The sequence below is a fragment of the Panthera onca genome, chromosome B4 (genome assembly GCF_046562875.1).
Source record: "Panthera onca isolate mPanOnc1 chromosome B4, mPanOnc1 haplotype 2, whole genome shotgun sequence".
Taxonomy (NCBI): Eukaryota; Metazoa; Chordata; class Mammalia; order Carnivora; family Felidae; genus Panthera; species Panthera onca.
This window is the reverse complement of record NC_138345.1, coordinates 107,850,444-107,869,389: the sequence shown is the minus strand read 5'-3', so window position 1 is coordinate 107,869,389 and position 18,946 is coordinate 107,850,444. Positions and strand designations below refer to the sequence as shown.

Here is an 18,946-nt window from a genome sequence, read left to right as displayed (position 1 = left end):
GCATAATAAAACATCCTAAAAATCAGTGGCTGAAAACAACTTGCTATTTGTCTTGATTCTTTTTTTCTTTGGAGATATTTTTTAATTTAAATTTTGGTTAACATATCATGAAATATTGGTTTCAGGAGTAGAACTCAGTGATTCATCACTAACATGCAGTATCCAGTGCTCGTCGCTAGTGCCTTTCTAATACCCATCACCCATCTAGCCCATCCTCCCCTGCCACCTCCCTCTGTCAACCCAGAGTTTGTTCTGCATCATCAAGAGTCTCTTGCGGTTTGTTTCCGTCTCTCCTTTTTTCCACTGTCTGGATTATTTTTTATTTTTATTTTTGTTATTTTAAAATATTTATTTATTTATTTATTTATTTATTTATATATTTATATGTCTTGATTCTGTGGGTGAACTGGGGGTGGTTCTTCTGCGGGTTTCACCTGGGCTTTCTCAATGAGCAGCAGGTTGGCCCAGGGCTAAGTTCAGATGAGACAATTGGCTCTCTCTCTCCATATGGTCTTTCATCTCAAGCTTTTTCAACAAGCAGCAGTTGGTATTCCAGGAGGAAGAAAGCAGAAGCGCCAAGACTTCCTGAGGCCAGGAATCCAGCACTTGCCTGCATGGTTTTTACTACATGCTACTTGGCCACAGCAAGTCCCAAGGTCCATTCGGGGAGGAAGAAATAGATTCCATCTCTTGATGGCAGGAGCTGCAAAGACTCTGTGGCCACCCCTGCATGATACCTACATTTATTGAATATGAAGAGGAAGCAAAGTCCATGCAGGATCTGAGAAGAAGAAGCTAGAAAGGAAAAGCAAGAAGCTTGGAGAGTAGAATCCAGAAGTCAATAGATGGATTGCTGCAAGAAGGGGAAGGAAAGGTCACGGTGCATAATGTTACAAAGAGGTCAAGTCAGATCAGTTCCGGAAATGGCTGCTGGGTTTGACAGTTAGGAGATCTCCGATAAGCCTAAGAAGAAATGTGTCTGTTGGGGGTGGGTGGGGCGGAAGTCACTTTACGGTGGGTTGCTATTACTGAAAAGTGAAGAGCTAGAGAAAGTGACTGTGGATTCCTATTTGAGTTTGTGAACAAAAGATAGGTGGTGGGAATATGTGGCCAAAATGAGGGTGGTTACAACATGACAGGATAGTCAGAAGGGCCAGAGGAAAAGGTAGAAGATAAAAAAAAAAAAAAAAAAAAAAAGGGATAAATTCTGAAGCAAAGTTCTAGAGGAGGTGGAGGCAGCGAAATTCGGAGCATATTTAAAATTTAAGGTTTGGGGAAGGTAAACGGATTCAGGATGCTTTTGACATGGATGAACAATTCTCTTATCAGCGATATTTTCAAGTATCTCCTTTTTAAAAACAAAATGGCATCACCGGCCCTGGTATGTTCATATTTCTACACGTTGTAAAGTTGTTATTGCCCTTTAGGTAATTTATTTGCAACTAATCTGAAGGGCTGATTATTTCAGATGAAGCTTCTATTTGGAAGCTGTGTGCTATTACCTTTTATTATAGACTATGTTCAGAAAGTGGAAATCAGGGATAAAGGGTCTCATCTTGTGTTTTCAGCTATCCTATTGGGTAATTCAAATTCTTACACGTCTCTAGTGCCATGCCAACACATTTCAGAATACGTTTAGAGAGGGAAGAGTAAGTGGCTGCCGGCAGATACGAGCTAAAAGAGTCACGATCATCAGGAAATATCTTCCACCAAGTAGGCAAAACCAATTATGGACTTAGCTGCCCACAGGAAAACTCATGTTAAAAGTTGACAGAACCACAACTATCATTAAACTAAATATTCAGGCTAAGCAATGTTCCTTTAATGAATATGCTTTCTTGTTATAAAATATTTCTCTGAAAAGTACAAATCAGCAAGGAAACTTATTTGCCAGGCACAGGTAACACTGGGAAATAAGCATAAGAATTTCCAATGAGATTAGATATTTGCTCAACATTTCTTCTGGTAAATACTACATGTTAAATATTTATAGTTTGATTAAATCAATTTCCGGAATCCGAACCATGAACCTGGTTTACTTAACCCCCATTGTCTCCAATACACATTCTTTACACATTCCTTTGCCTTTTGTCTGTTTATGGGAATTATGTATTATAGCTACCCTGCAATTATTTTATGTAGAGGGCTTTTCTTACTCCGTATGCTTGGCTTACTTCCTAGAAAACTAAACTAGCATTAGAACATAAACCTAGTGATTTTTTTCTGTGTGTGTGTGTGTGTGTTTGCGGGTATCCTTAACCTCCTGTGCCTCAGTTTCCTAATCTGTAAAATAGATTTAACAATACCACCCATATGGTAGGGTTGTTATTAAAATTAACTGAGTTAATATATATAAAGCCCTTACAACAATGCCTGACATGTACTAAGCATTCAACAAAGTGAGCTATTATCCAATGTATCCTCTCACACACACCCACCTCTCCCCAGTCACTCTACTATTTTTTTAAGTCCTTCAATTACCAAGTCCACACATAAATCATGTGAAATTACTATTTGAAAGGATCTTCTTGGTGCACCTAGGTAGCTCAGTGGGTTGAACATCTGACTCTTGATCACAGCTCGGTTCTTGATCTCAGTGTTGTGATTTCAAGTCCTCTGTTGGGCTCCACACTGGGTAAATACTTAAAAAAAAAAAAGTGTGAGGTCTACTTTACAGATAAATCTGAAATATTTTTATTTATTTATTTTTAAGTAAACTCTACCCCTAAAATAGGGCTTGAACTCATGACCCCAAGATCAAGAGCTGCAAGCTCCGCCAACTGAGCCAGCCAAGCACCCCTATGGACAAGATCTAAATCAACATATTGCTCAAATTAAATCTCTTGAACCTCTTTTATTTACTCGGACTTTCTACAAAGAGTTATAGAAGTGGAGAATATATTGAAAACATTGAGGTCAATTACTGTTTTTATTATTATTTATTAAATAGGATTTAAGTTTTGTTATTTTTTTTTAGGTTTTGGAATTCCATAGCATATTTGTTCAGAGTGTATCTCATATATTGTTTAAGATGATCTTGAATTTTCAAAATCTCTCTTTTGTAAGCATATCTTTGCTGCTTCTGAGCTATATGACAAATTCCTGAACATAAGGATCGTCTTATCTTGCATTTTATCCTCCCCATTTATTCACATTAGCTAAAACTACTGTTTCATTGACAAATGAATGTTGAAGCAAGTTATAAAAACTCATACACCATAATTCAGAATGGACAGCTTATTTGGAGGATAGCTAACTTGGTATGGATTCAGTTAATTTATATAGAACTTTTTATTTTTAATACCTTTTTTTCTTTTGAGAGATTTTATACTCAGGAGCCTGTGCAAGAAGGGATGCAGGGGACAGGAAGAAGGAGAGAGGGAGAAGGAGAAGGAGAGGGAGAGGGAGGGGGAGATGAAGAGGGAGGAGGAGGGGGAGAGGAAGAGGGGGAGAGGAGGAGGGGGAGGGGGAGAGGGGGAGAGGGGGAGGAAATCTTAAGCAGGTTCCACACCCAGCATGGAGCCATCACCTGAGCCAAAAGTCACCCAAGCATCCCTTTTTAAAAATACATTTAAGCCTTTATCTTTACCCAATTTTTTTTCTAGATTTCTGTTTGTGTTTGGGTCATTCCTTTACTCTTATTACAAAGCTGCCCAATCATATACAAAATAAAAATTTTCTGTAACATAATAATGATAAAACTAAGTAACTTATTAGCTAAACTAGTTATAGTTGTACTGTGATAACTTTGATTATCGGGAAAAGATGCTATTAAATTTGAAAGTATGATATTTTATTTTGAAAATAGCCTGTGACTTATAATTTAAACATTCAGCAACCAAATTGATTATTTATGGCATCCTCAGCATTTTAAATTTTATCATTGGTATGGAGTTAAGCTTGTAAACACAAATATTAGTTTATAACCTTTGGTATGGAACTTAATTTGGTAAACTTGCTTTTTATCATCATCCATTTTTATTCTTTAATGAATTATATGCTTTAATTCAAAGAAATGTGAATTCCTACAAGGTATTATCAGACTTGAGCCTGAGATAAATATACTGAAATCAAATTTCTTTTCTTATTATTGTTTTGTAGCTCTCTTTTCTATTCATCATTTCTGAAACTTTCATTGTTGGGTTATTCTATCTCTATGTGTTATTTACTGATGTGTTTTTAATATGAGTGCCACATACAGTGAGCTACATGTTGAAGAGTTAAATGGACGGGACTTCATACACTGTGAGAGTTATAATTTATTTGGGTACAGTGTTTTGCAAAAGAACTGCCGAAGAATGTTTTTTATAACTTCATACTCATCCATCATACCTATAAAAAAAATCTATTATGAGGCATTAAAATCTTCTTTCTCCTGGATCAGAATCTCCTTGCAGGAACTTTTTTTTTTTTTTCCTGTATTGCTATTTGTATTTCATTTATCAGAATAGAGGACACAAAAATGAATGACATATGTATTCATACTGTATCAGTTCCAGTTGTGTTCCTTGATATGGCATGGAACTGCACAGTGATATCATAATAAAATTAACTCCTCTATCTTCTGATAGAGGATTAGAAATGTGTTTTGAGGTTTAAGAGATAATTTGAAGGGAATATTCATAATGTTTGCTTTGTATTCAGCAGTCGGCACAAATGACCAGATATCTATCTATGTATCTATTTATTTATTTGTTTATTTTGATTTTTAAAAAATGTTTATTTTTGAGAGAGAGAGAGTGCACAGGTTCACTAACTGAGCCACCCAGGTGCCCCAAGTCCTAATTAGTTTTAGATGTCAAATTTCAATTAAAGTTTAATGTCTACTATGTACTAGGAATAAATGTTACTCTTTGATTTATTCTCCTGTGCCTCAACTTCAGTGCCCTTTTCCTCTGGATAGCTGAATAAAGATGGCCAAAGTTTGGGGCACCTGGGTGGCTAAGTTTGTTAAGTGTCTGACTCTAGGTTTCAGTTCAGGTCATGATCTCACAGTTGGTTAGCTCGAGCTCTGCATCGGGCTTTGCGCTGACAGCACAGTGTCTCCTTGGGACTATTTCTCTTCATGTTTCTCTGCTCCTCCCCGTGTCTCTCTCTCTCTCTCTCTCTCTCTCTCTCTCTCTCAAAATAAATAAACTTAAAAAAATGGCCAAAGTTTATCCATTTATCTTCATTTTTCTCTGCTTTCATACTGAATTTTTTGTCAGTAAATATATATTTTCTGAGATCTTCAAGTTGGCATTGTAATATCTTAGTAAATTCTTTATCTTAAAACTTCCTGATTTAGACAATTTATTTTCTGATGCTTTGTGCATAATTACTCAATAGAAGTATATTGAAGAAATACTTGAGTGTGTGAATATTGCATTTGTAATTACAAGCCAACTCATCTTAATTCTGTATGATTATTTTTGTGATGTTAATATTAATTATCAATGGAGAAATATTTTTAATTTCCGGTTTGACAGTAGAGTGAATTCAGAATTCCAGTATTTAATTTTAATTATTATTTCAGCATGAATATGGAAAAGTACCTGTAAGTGAAGTTAATACATGCTGTTGAAGAATTTTACTTAGCATAGAAATCTTAATTTTTTGGTGATATCCCAAAAAAGGCACATACTGAATAATGAAATTCTTGCAGAATAATATATATATTTTAGTGTAGTGCAACTTATTAGCACAATTTTAATCAAAATCAGAGAGTTATAAAATGAGAGAAAGATTAAAAGCATTCTTGGATCATCTGTGAGCTATAGATTATATTAATGATGTTTTTAAATGTTTCTTATTTGCCAAACAGTTAGTTATACTGGAAGTACACATGCAAAAAAAAATTGACAAGTGGAACCAGGTGGAAAAATATTGTTAGACAGGTTGGAAAGTATTTGTAAAATAATATTGTTAACTACTATAGCAAGGTCAGTAAGATTGCTGAATAAGCATACTAAAAACACTACGCCCCTCTCTGCATTAAATAATAACAGTAATTTTGTTATTAGTTTAATAACCTGTATTTACCCAGTACATTTTTCACAATTCTCTAAGCTCTTTTACTCATTCTCTTATGTGATATTTGTAGCAACCTTGTGAAAAATGTGAGTCGGATATTACAGTATTACAGTGAAGGGTACAGAGGATTAGAAAAAAATGATTTCTCGGAATTCACAATGACTTAGTGATAGCTAAGATGAAATCATAAATTGAAAATTTCAGGTCCATTTGTTCCCACTACACTTTTTTGCACATCTTCACAAATAAATGTTATTAATGTTTCAGAGGGAAAAAATTTGAAGCATGTGATAAAATGCTGTAAATGTTATTTTCTTCTGTATAAATAACTAATTTTCAACCTAGTTTAAAATAAATTAACCAGAGGTGTGATAAGTGAGAAAACAGAATATTTTCATGAGAATCTTGGGGTATATGCAATATTATCATATTTAATAAAGTATTAAAATACATAATTAAAAACCGTATGCGAGTAAGAAATGTCACGTATACTACATAGTTATAGACATAGTGTAATATATATTTAGAATATGTAGTACAGTCTGTTGGATATTTCACTTTAGTTTTAATTCAGTTTCCAGTGAGTAAAACATAGTAAAAGATGATTGCATGAAACAGTTCTGTATTGATGGGAGTCACAGACACTTAGATATTTAGATATTAATAGCATTTTCCTCTATTTCTCATTAATCATTCTTGAAATAGACCAACGAGTTCAAGTCAAAACACAATATAATCTTATTCAATTTTTCAAATATATTTCATTGTACAATTCCTTAATTTTTATTGATCTTTCTGTTTTTAATTAGAAGCAAAATTTGAGGTTCACTACTTTATGTAAGGCATTTAATTTTTTTTTTTATTCATTGGTTTTGCTTCCTTAAAGTGGATACCATAACGTAAATAACCTTGATACATGTGACAATATGATAACTGATTTACATCTTCCTGGTTATATTATTTATTCAGGAAATTTCATTGAAAATAAGATATGAGGAATGTTTAGCACCATACTTTGAAGTTTATTTATATATTTTTTAGTAATCTCTACATCCAACATGGGGTTCGAACTCATGACCCCAAGATCAAGAGTCAAGAGTCACATGCTCTTCTGACTGGGCCAGCCAGATGCCCCACTGAGTACTGTACTTTGAAGCCATGATCTGACTAAATTCTGGTTTATAGAATTTCATATCTTCTTACAGTTTGTATGAGTGAACATTTATCAAAATAACGGAGAATTTAGATTGGTGTCTATTAAATGTGAGCATAGTAGTTATTTTATTCTTATACATGTACAATTTTTGAGTAAATGTTTTTACTTTACAACGTAATCTAAAAGTTATAAATTTTAAATCCTATAACCCAAGCAAACCCCAGTTTATAACCATTTGAACTACATGAATAATATATACTTGCAGTTATGGTATTTTTATATAACCTCTTATCTGGATGTCCACCTGTTGGTTACTCCCTCCTAGACTATCTAGAGAGAATCATTCCTGCAGCCTCCATCCATGTTAACCTTACCATCTGCCATTAATCCCTTTGTCACTACTCCTTTCATATTATACACTTAGATACATAAGACTCTCTCAATACTTGCTTTTATCCTAGAAAGTCAATGAAATAATTACAGATTTGAAGGCAGGCAAATTTATATTTATAAATGTATATTTATAATAAAGCCAGGAGTTTGATTATACTAGGTGGAAAATTAATTTTATATGAAAAATGCATTGAGCTTTAAGCAATTAATTTAAAAATAATTTTAAGAGTGTAAGCAGTTCATAAATAGGAAAATATTTGTGAATAGGTATTCATAATGGCTATTATAATTTATTTTCAGGGATTAGTCGTAAGTTAATATCAAAAGCCAGAGTTGGAAAGAACACTTCTACCTTCTAGTTTTGTGAGTTTTGGCAAGTAACTTAACTTCTCTTTGTCTCAGTTCCCTCATCTGTAGGATTGGGATGATGTTACTGTCTACAGTACACATGAGTTCTTAAAAATCAAGGGTGCTGCAAGTCAAGAAATGCCTAAAGTAAAAGTAACTTTGTTGGTTTAAAAATACCAAATATTAACAAACACATTTCCAATATACATGAAAAAAAATAATTTGTGCTCTTAAGTAATTTTGAGTGAGCAAGGGCAAAGTATAGAGAGCTGAGAAGAAAAAGAAAAAAAATACTGTTAATCAGATTGACAATGTGTTTATTTATAAGTGAAACTAAAGCACTGCGATAAAAATAGAAAATAGAAATGAATTATTGAGATAAGGCATTTATAAATTAAAGCTCTATTACCTTTCACTTTTTGTGTGGTTATAGTATGTTCTCTGTAAAGTTTCAGGTCCAGTAAAATTTTTATCCCTTATTTCCCCAATAAACACGTACAAAAGCAATACAGGGGCACCTGGGTGGCTCAGTCAGTTGAGTGTCCGACTTCAGCTCAGGTCATGATCTCGTGGTTTGTGGGTTCGAGCCCTGCGTCAGGCTCTGTTTGACAGCTCAGAGCCTGGAGCCTGCTTTGGATTCTGTGTCTCCGCCTCTCTCTGCCCCTCCCATGCTCATGCTCTGTCTCTGTCTCTCAGTAATAAATAAATGTTAAAATTTTTTTTTTTTTAAAAACGAAACAAAGTAAAACCAAATAAACAACACTCTTAGGCATGCTACTTGTGTATTTCTTTTGCATTAAAATTGGAGATTATGTCTCAACTACTAGATTTGAATCACTAGGTGAGAACTGTTTGTGACATTATATTGCTAACAAACCAGTTTTTCTAGTCTAAGTTTGTATTTTTAACCTTTTGTTGCATATGTATTTGCAGTTGTCATTACTTATACTAGATGGTGAAATCACAAAAGTTGGGAAGGGAATATTTTAAGAGTTCTAGTCCTAGTATTAAGTTCTTTATATCACATGATTATGTCTGTTGAGTATGTGATCAAATGAAAACAATTATTTCTACAAGGTAGTGATTATTTAAGACTCCTAAATTGGTGTAATTTTGATTAATATCTATTTTATAAATATTTTGGCAAATTACATTGGCCTGATGCTGGGTGCCATCAGGCTAGCATTTAGAAACCACTGATGAAATAATAATCTTAAAACTACAACTGGCAAGTATTCCCTTCCCAACCCTAGCATTGTTTCTCGCAATAAGCCAGGAATACTGCCTTTGAAATTATACATGTCTTTTTGTCATCTGCATTTCCATGATTGTGTTAACCACAGAGGAGGTGTCAGCTAATATTTGCCAAATAAATGGATAGAAATTCAATTGGAGCTCTACTATAAAATAAATACAGTACTTTTAAATACTTTAAGCCTGCTAAAAAGTAGAATTTAAACATGATGAATCTTCTGCTAGGTATGGAAGGTTTATTACTGAAATTCACTGGTCATTACTTTTAAACGTGTTCAATCAAGAGGCAGAATTTTTAATATTATCAAGTTTGAATAATGGTTGTAAAAATTCCTCAAAATATTTAGAGATAACTGGCCCTAAATATTTAGAGATAACTATCTGGGTAGCCCAACTGGTTAAGTGTCTGACTTTTAATCTCAGCTCAGGTCATGAGCTCATGGTCATAAGAGTGAGCCCCACATTGGGCTCTGTGCTGACAGCACAGAGCCTGCTTGAGATTCTCTCTCTTCCTCTCTCTTTGCCCCTACCCTGCTTGCTCTCTCTCTCAAATAAAGAAATAAATATTAAACGACAAAAAAGCAAGGTTTGGAACCAGTCAGAATGTGAGCTTATCACAAAGGCACTAATTTTCTCATATGTGGAAATAATGCGGAATTAATAATATGGAATTAATAATGTGGAAATAATGTGATCTTTTTTGATTGTGCAAAATGACCATAAGGGTTACGTTATCCACATGAGCTGAAAATTAGCGGATATCTAGGGGAGGCCACAATAGAGAAACACTCCATCCTTCCAAAAGAAAAAAAAGATCCCAACTGGAGTAGATGTGGATGTGGAGTAGATGTGGATGCGGAGTAGATGTGGATGTGGCTGTATTGGGGAATTGTCATGTACATCGTCATTCTTATTCTTGGTAGGATACCAAAGGATTTCCTGACCTCTGCTTCCCAGTCTTCTTCACAGCTGTAGTGTAGGGCTGAAGAGTTTACAGGTCATGTGTCATCCTTTCTTAGAGACCCAGAACTTATGCTTCCCATCCAAAAACTGGAACAGGACATGGGGACTATTCAAAGACAACAGTAAGGACTTATATATATGAGTTTTGTCAGCCAACAGAGATGGCCAGACCTGTCAGAAATCCTTTAGTACTGCATCAGAGTAGGGACATGCTTAATAAGGAAAAAGTGCAGAAGGTAACATAGTCTTACATACTTTTCTCCATAGCTGGCCATTGGGAAAAGCCCTCCCTTGATCAACTGAGTGTTCTAACGGCAAATTAGAGTTCCATTGTTCCATTCCATTCTGGAAAATTTATATAATACATTTCTTTAAAAAATAGTTTATTTTATGATTTTTTTTTCCAATTTAATCCACATATCTAAATCACCAAACTAGACGTGCCTGGATGGCTTAGTCAGTAGAGCATGTGACTCTTTATCTTAGGGTTGTAAATTTGATCCCCATGTTGGGTGTAGAGATTACTTAAAAAAAAATCTTAGAAAGAAAACCATCAAACCAATAAACTTGTTTTTATAATATCAAGGTTAGACCTGTACTCTAGAGCTTGTTTTCTTGCTTGGGTTTAAATTCTCAATGCACCACTAACTGACTAAATAAGTCATTAAAAACCCCTGTGCTTCAGTTTCTTTATCTGTAAAATGGTGACAATATTATTACCTACCTACAGATTTGTAAGGATTAAATAACTCGATAAATGCAAAGAGTTTAGAACAGTTTTATTTATTAAATGTTTTCTGACTGATGGTTATAATTAGTGCTACTTATTTTTAGTAAGATTGTTTTTAGAGTTTAACCATGAACACTAAAAAATAAAATAAAGATGCCCTACAGTCTTAGTTTTAATGTAATAGCTATTGACGTCATCTGACAAGGTAGATAATTACAATTACTCAATTTTGTTATTTTTACCATTACTTACAAAAAATACATACTGAAATAGTTATAATTTAACATACAGTAAGTGCATGAAGTGTGCCTTACTTCTTTTCAAATCATGCATTTTAGTAAGTGAACTTCTAGCTTCATAAAGTAAAAAAAAACAAAGTTTGTTAATTTTGGGTATTATATATACACGATCAAAACAGATGAAGGTAATGATTAATGTAGAGGCAATTTGTGCTGTAGACCCATGACCCAGATAGTAGTTAGTATCAAGTTACTTTGAGTAATTATTTGTTTTTGCTTAGAATGCATTTGTGTGCTGTTTTTATACTAATGTTAATATGAAAGCAATTCTGTTATCCTAAATTCTACCTACTTTTTGACTGCTTCAAATTATTAAATGAGTTGTAGATATTATCAAATATCACATTATTCAAAGCTGGGTCATTAAATGTGAAATACTTTATAAGAGAACAATCATAGCCCAGTATGATTTTTTGAATATTTGTTTATATAATTTGGATACAGTTGGATATTTAAATTGTACTGGGGACTCTTTGTCATTTGGTGTCAGTGATTTGTTCCTTCATCTTATGACCTCAGGACAGTCAATAAAGATAATAATGTAGGATTAGTTACTATTGGTATTAAAACATAAATACTGTAAATTCTAAATGTTAAAAGATTCTAGAAGTCAGGGAAAATTTCTTCCATACATGCCTCATGAGTCATATGCTTTGAGGGTGCTACATAAATAAAGTAACATAACTCACAACAAGCCAATTCTATTCAAAAATCTTGTCTCCATAAATCATTTTGGATGATAACTCACTTTATACCATCTTTTCTTAACGTTCTTTTAAATAGATATAATGAAAGACACGGTCAATTTGATTTACACTCATGATGCAAATATCATCGCAGAAATTTTCTACTAGGTGTAGCCTACAAAGCACGGAACTTTCTTGCTTCTTTTACTGTGTGTTTTTTTTTTCTTCAGAAAACTGATTTTTCCCCATCCCTCTTTGCTACAAAAGAAATTATTAGCAAGTCTTTACTTGTATGTATGTCCCAACTCTGACCACATCCTAATACCTCTGCAGCTAAAACCCTAGTCCAGGCAATTCTTCTCTCTTTCTTATATGTCAGCACTAGGCTTTCAACTAAGTCTTCCTGCCTCTGCTTTTGCTCCTTTTTTTCTTTACAGTCCATTCCAAAAACAATCCAGATATACTTAAAACATAAATTTGATCATATCCCTCCTACACTTAAAATTTTCCCATGGCTTCTCACTAAAACTGGAACAAAACCCAAATTCCTCATAATGGGTATGCCTTTCTGCTAGATCCCATCACCTATCACTTGACCTTTCCTTCCCTCCAGCAACAACCCCTGACTCTACTACCCTCAGCCTCCAACTACCTTCCTGTTCTTTCTGTCCCTAGAATGTACCTTGTGGCATTTGCACTTCTGTTCACTCTAGAATTCTTCCCTTAGGTCTCTGATTGCCTTCTCAAAATGTATGCCCTTGTTCGAGTGTCATCTTCTTAGAGAAGTATCTCCCAAATACTCTGGATAAAATTGACTTCTCTTTCTTCCAAATGATTCCCTATATCTTCATCCTGTTTGATTTTCTTTCTAGTATTTACCACTACCTGTTATTATACTGATCACACATTTATACCCGTTCTCACCTTTGTGTACTGCTTTAGTATTTTCAGACACGTCTGGCACACGGTTGGCACATAATAAGCATTTGTTGAATGAAAAAATGACTATTTTCAATAATGGGCTTTTTAAAAAATGTTTATTTATTTTTGAGAGAGAGAGAGAGGGAGAGAGCAGGGGAGGGGAAGAGAGAGAGGGAGAGAGTAGGCTCTGCATTGTCAGAGCAGACCCCAACCTGGGGCTCAAACCCATGAGCTGCGGGATCATGACCTGAGTCGATATCAAAAGTCAGATGCTTAACTGAATGAGCCACTCACGTGCTTCAATAATGGACTGTTTTTAACTCTGTGATCCTCAGCATCATCCCACCATTCCTTCCTATGCTATGTTTCCATGGTCTTTAGTCCCAAGGCTCCAACAAAACTTATCTTATTTTATCTTCCCTTATTCATTTATACTTTGATTATTGTTTTAACTCTAGCAGTTCTAATTATAGTTATATCACCTCTGGCTTCTATAGATAAAATGGCCTCAGTTGTCTTTGACGACAACTGCTCTTTCCAGAGCCCACTAAGAAATAAAAGGAAGTTACGATATTTTCCTTGATTTTTTTTCTTGCAGTAAAACTTCTGATTCTTATGTAGTCTCAGCCTCAAATGCATCTCTCATTAAGGATAAAATCTAGAAAGGGTATTAAAGTTAAACCATCTTTCTGAGTTTACACAGGTGATGACAGAAATATAATGTACTTTGTTTTTCTTTCAGATCTCCCACTAAAGACATGGATTCAGAAGAGAAGGAAATTGTGGTTTGGGTTTGCCAAGAAGAGAAGATTGTCTGTGGGCTAACTAAACGCACCACCTCTGCTGATGTCATCCAGGCTTTGCTTGAGGAACATGAGACTACATTGGGAGAGAAACGATTTCTGCTGGGGAAGCCCAGTGATTACTGCATCATAGAAAAGTGGAGAGGCTCAGAACGGGCTCTTCCTCCACTCACTAGAATCCTGAAGCTTTGGAAAGCTTGGGGAGAGGAGCAGCCCAATATGCAATTTGTTTTGGTTAAAGCAGATGCTTTCCTTCCAGTTCCACTGTGGCGAACAGCAGAAGCCAAATTAGTGCAAAACACAGAAAAAGTGTGGGAACTCAGTCCAGCAAATTACATGAAGACGTTACCGCCAGATAAACAAAAGAGAATAGTCAGAAAAACTTTCCGGAAACTGGCTAAAATTAAGCAGGACACTGTGTCCCATGATCGAGATAGTATGGAGACATTAGTTCATCTGATTATTTCCCAGGACCATACTATTCATCAGCAAGTCAAGAGAATGAAAGAGCTGGATCTGGAAATTGAGAAGTGTGAAGCGAAGTTCCATCTCGATAGGGTAGAAAATGATGGAGAAAATTATGTCCAGGATGCATATTTAATGCCCAGTTTCAGCGAAGTCAAGCAAAAACTGGACTTGCATTCGGATGAAAACCAGATTCCGGACGACCTGACCGAAAGCGATGGAATTGTACACCTGGAGGAGCAATTAGCATATTACAAAATGCTCATTGATAAGCTTTCCGCTGAAATAGAAAAAGAGGCAAAAAGTGTTTGCACAGAGATAAATGAAGATGCAGAAGGGGCAGCTGCGAGTGAACTTGAAAGCTCTAATTTAGAAAATGTTAAGTGTGATTTGGAGAAAAGCATGAAAGCCGGTTTGAAAATCCACTCTCACTTGAGTGGCATCCAGAAGGAGATTAAATACACTGACTCATTGCTTCAGATGAAAGCAAAAGAATATGAATTCCTGGCCAAGGAGTTCAGTTCACTTCATCTTAACAACAAAGATGGATGCCAACTGAAGGAAAACAGAGGGAAGGAATCTGAGGTCCCCAACAGCGGTGGGGACGGTCCTTCCCTTACTCCGAGAGCACTTAACTTGTATACAAATGACACAGACTCAGACACTGGTATCAGCTCTAACCATAGTCAGGACTCAGAAACAGCTGTAGGAGACGTGATGCTTCTGTCAACGTAATTTGAATGGCTTCTTTCTGAGCTACTGCAACGTTGTTCACGGTTGTTTAATAGGAAACCTTATTTTAAACATCACGTTCCGAAAAATGATGTAATTCATGTTAAGTATTCGGAAGTTAATAAAAGCTAGAGAAATTTGTAAGTTTATTTTTGACTTAAGATTTCCAAAGTGACCTCATGATTACAAGTTTAGACGATGAGCTGTTTATTAGGAATGCAACACAAATAGCTTGCAGGTGTATAACAGAAATGATTTGATGGGAATTATAATATTTTATAGCTTCTGCAGGAAATGATTTATACAAACAAAATTAATTCTTAATAGTGCAGTCAGTATATTGAAACTGGACACGTGAACAAGTAAAATTAAAATGTGCTGTACTATATTTTTTCAAAGCGCTATCATCGGAATTTTTAAATCTGTAAAGTACATGAAAGCTATTGTATAGTAAGTGTATTGATTCAAGTCTTGGTTTTTCTCATTGATGCTTAGAATGTACATCATCTCTGTTCACTTTCTGAACCTCTCTACTTGTTTAGACCTAGAGGACAGGAGGTGGGAAGGGCTGCCTTTGGGATATGTGCAAATTCTGGCAGTGGATGGATGGATTGGATGAGAGAGGGCCAAGTGCTGCATTACAATAGCAGTTTTTCTAAAGCCTAAAATTAATAAAATTGAAATATGCATGGCCTTTCTCTGACAAAGCAAATCTGATCAAACAAATAACCTGTGCAGGTTTGTTTTGTGAGTGAGGTATGATGTGGGTTACCGAGAAAATCATAGGGTCACAGTACTGTTTCTTTATGCCCTGTCTGCAAAAGTCGAAGAGAGGCAACTTGGGGTCCTTTGTGTGGGTAAAATAGAGGTCTATATGCCATAAGTATTAGCATTTTGTCTCTGAACCTACAGAGAGGAGCTCACATGGACAAAAAATCTTTTATTCTAGTACACTAGAATTCAGATTTTGTTTGTAGAACTTCATCTAAGGTGCAAACAAACAAAAAAAGGACTAGTTCTAACCCCACTCCTCCCCCAAGTTTGCTGGTAAATGTCCAACAAATTGAATGGCTTGTTTAGATCCTTCCTTCAGTGACACTCATTATAGTACGAGACTAGGTTTGGTTTCACCTGGTTTTTAGGTGGGAAGATTTTTTTTTTTTTTTCTCTCTCTCCCTTCTTTGCTTCTTGCTAGTAAACACATGATGTAATCATATTGAAACAATTATAATTGTTTACTGTTTTATTGTACTGTTAAATACTATTGCAGTTTATTTTTTCTTTACCTGACACTTTTCCTATATGTCAGTGCACATGTAAGTAAGAACATTATCTTACTTAGTTTGAATATATGGATATTGGTGAAGATCCAGTATTTCTTTTTTCTTCCCTTTTATTCCCAAGCTTACTGTAGTGCATGTTTAATTCAGTTTCTTAGCCTACTTTTTTATTACTCCATCCTCCAGGCTTTTCACCAATCTTTGGGAAGATACATATAATATTTTAGTATTTCACTTTTGGGGAGCATCTGTGTTATCATTTCTTGCACCAAGATAATGCTAAAGGCCTTAGTTGAAGTTGGCTGGTAAAGAAAGTACGAATTTCCATTCCAGGGAAAATATAGTGATAATAGAGTAAGTAATAAGGCTAATACAGGTTTAATAGGGAAAAAAAAAAGCAGGCCATTGAATAGTCATCTGAGAAAGAGAAATTTCCAAAAATCCCATTAAATCATTCAGCAATGAGGCAAATTACTGATATATTCATTGTTCACTACTGGGGATTAAATTCAGAAGATCAGTATCAATGATAAACCAATTGCAATGTTGTTCTCCAAAAGTGAAAGCCACTTCTTTGGATTACTGTTCAGTGAGAAAATAATAAAAAGAACATTACTTATCTGCTATATAATATAATTAATTGTCTGAATTCAAAAGAAGTTCTGATAAGAAATAGTATTAGACTAGATTTTAGAATCTTTGAATTCTGCTTTTATATACAGTTAAGCACAGTGATACATTCTAAGAATTACACTTCTATATTTCTACAATAATTTATGTTAAAAACTCTTGTCAGAAAGCAGAAGCATTGACTTAAATTCACTTTAGAATTTCTAGTTGTTCTTTTGTTATACAAATGTGTCTGAGCTTCTGATTCACCATGGTGCACCTCTAATTTAGAATAATAATACAAATAAATATACTAAACTATAATGCCCTCATCTCTGGAGACGGAACTATTCTTTATTAAATTGAGAATCTGAATTATAAGTACAGAACTTGATAGAAACGTTAATGTTTTAATCATGTAGAGAATCTTTAAAACAAAGCGTTTATAAATTATTGAGTAACCTGACAGGTTAACTATGAAATTGGTGTATGCAGCTAAGAAGTAGCAAACCAAAGCTGACTATTCTTCCTTCATGGAACAACTTTGATTTTCATAGACTGTACCTTGTTCATCCTTCCCCTCGGAATGCCTCTTTTCCCCTCCATCTGTCATTTTGTACCCATTTTGTCTTTTTAACATGTTATTTCTTCTATGAAACATTTATTCTGTTCAATCAGTTGTGAGATTTCTGAGCCCAGAACTATTTTAGATGTACTTTTCATAGAGGAGCACATATATTATGGCTTAGCTTATATTTATTTATGGACTTCCCCCTACCAATGTATTTTTTATCATTTTATCACCTTATCTTCTATCTTGTTAACCATACTCCCTCCAATCAACCTCTTTACCTCCTTGCCCATACTGAATTTTTGCATTGAAATGCTAAATTTTGAAGGCTGCAACCATTTTAAAAATTGTTTCTAAAACATGGTAAATAATGGTCATGCATTTTATATATAAATATGCATTTTAGCAGACTTAAAGCATTAATAGTAATCCGACTTATAGATTCTTTAGGGGAGACACTAAGTCTTTGTGTTATTATGAAAAAAAATAAATTGGCAGGGTTTTTTTAAACTTTATTTTTAATTCACAGTTACTGATTTAAGGGAATGCAATTATTGTCTTTTTAAAAGACCTTAAATTGTTAAATTATGGTATTTTCCTCTGCATTGTATGCATGTAGGGCAAAAATATATTCTGTAGAACTGAATATAGTAGTAGACCAAAAAACCCTGAAATATCCTAGATGAAATATCTATTTTATTTTCTCTTTCTAATTCAAAAAATAAAAAATAAATGGCCATTCAGTGTGTAGAAGCTATTCTAATGCATTAAAATTTTATTTTTATATTATTTAAATATCTACTGTGCATGACAAAATATATTTCTGTGGCTGCATTTTATAGTTTTTCAAAGTAGAATTATCATTTTGTTTAGAATGTATTTTTCTAGTGACAAAAGGAATACCTTTTAATCTAGATATAGATTTTTTAAAATATTAGGCTATTTCTTTTTATACTACCTGATTGGTTTAAAAATCTGATGTGACAAATATAAAGTATATATAATTTCTTCAAATGTAACTAATCCAGAATAATAAAAGAAATAGTTATACCCTTTCATGTGATATTGTTTGTTTTTTCTGAGTATGTTATATGACATATTAAAAATAAATTTTCTATTATTTGGAGTTATAATTACTGACCTAACTTACACAAGTTAAGATCAGGTATTATTTCATAAGAATACCTAGCAAATGAGACCTAATAAAGCTTTTTATTAGGTTTCATACATCTCTGTTTCAATTTGTCATGAAAAGTGTCCTCATTTATATATTGGATGGCTGGTTTTATGGCCTGATATCTTGCTTTCTAGAATGAAATCCACTTTAATGTAATAATATTTGATTGTAAATCTTCCCTGCTATTATTTACTGCGCATCAGGTTCTATGCCAAGCATGGAGCCTGCTTAAGATTCTCCCTCTCTTGGGCGCCTGGTGGTTCCATTGGTGTATGACTACCTCTCAGGTCATGATCTTATGGTTCATGGGTTCAAGCCCCACGTCAGGCTCTGTGTTGACAGCTCAGAGCCTGGAGCCTGCTTTGGATTCTGTGTGTCCCTCTGTCTCTGCCCTTCCCCTGCTTATGCTCTGTCTCTCTCCCTCTCTCTCTCTCAAAAAGAAATAAAAAATTAAAATAAAAGATTATCTCTCTCTCTCCCTCTGCCTCTCCCCTGCTTGTGCACGCTCTCAAAAATGCTTAACCTGTTAATGTTCCTCAACATTAGC

General features: G+C 34.5%; 1 protein-coding gene across 1 annotated transcript in view; it reads left to right on the top strand.

Moving 5' to 3' along the window:
- RASSF9 (Ras association domain family member 9) overlaps positions 1-18,201 on the top strand; it is a 31,974-nt gene extending 13,773 nt beyond the window's left edge. The window contains exon 2 of the mRNA XM_060656847.3: positions 13,505-18,201. Within this exon, the coding sequence (XP_060512830.1) occupies positions 13,505-14,765 (1,261 nt within the window). The 3' untranslated portion in view covers positions 14,766-18,201. The remainder of the gene's footprint in view (positions 1-13,504) is intronic.
- Positions 18,202-18,946: the final 745 nt, after the last annotated feature.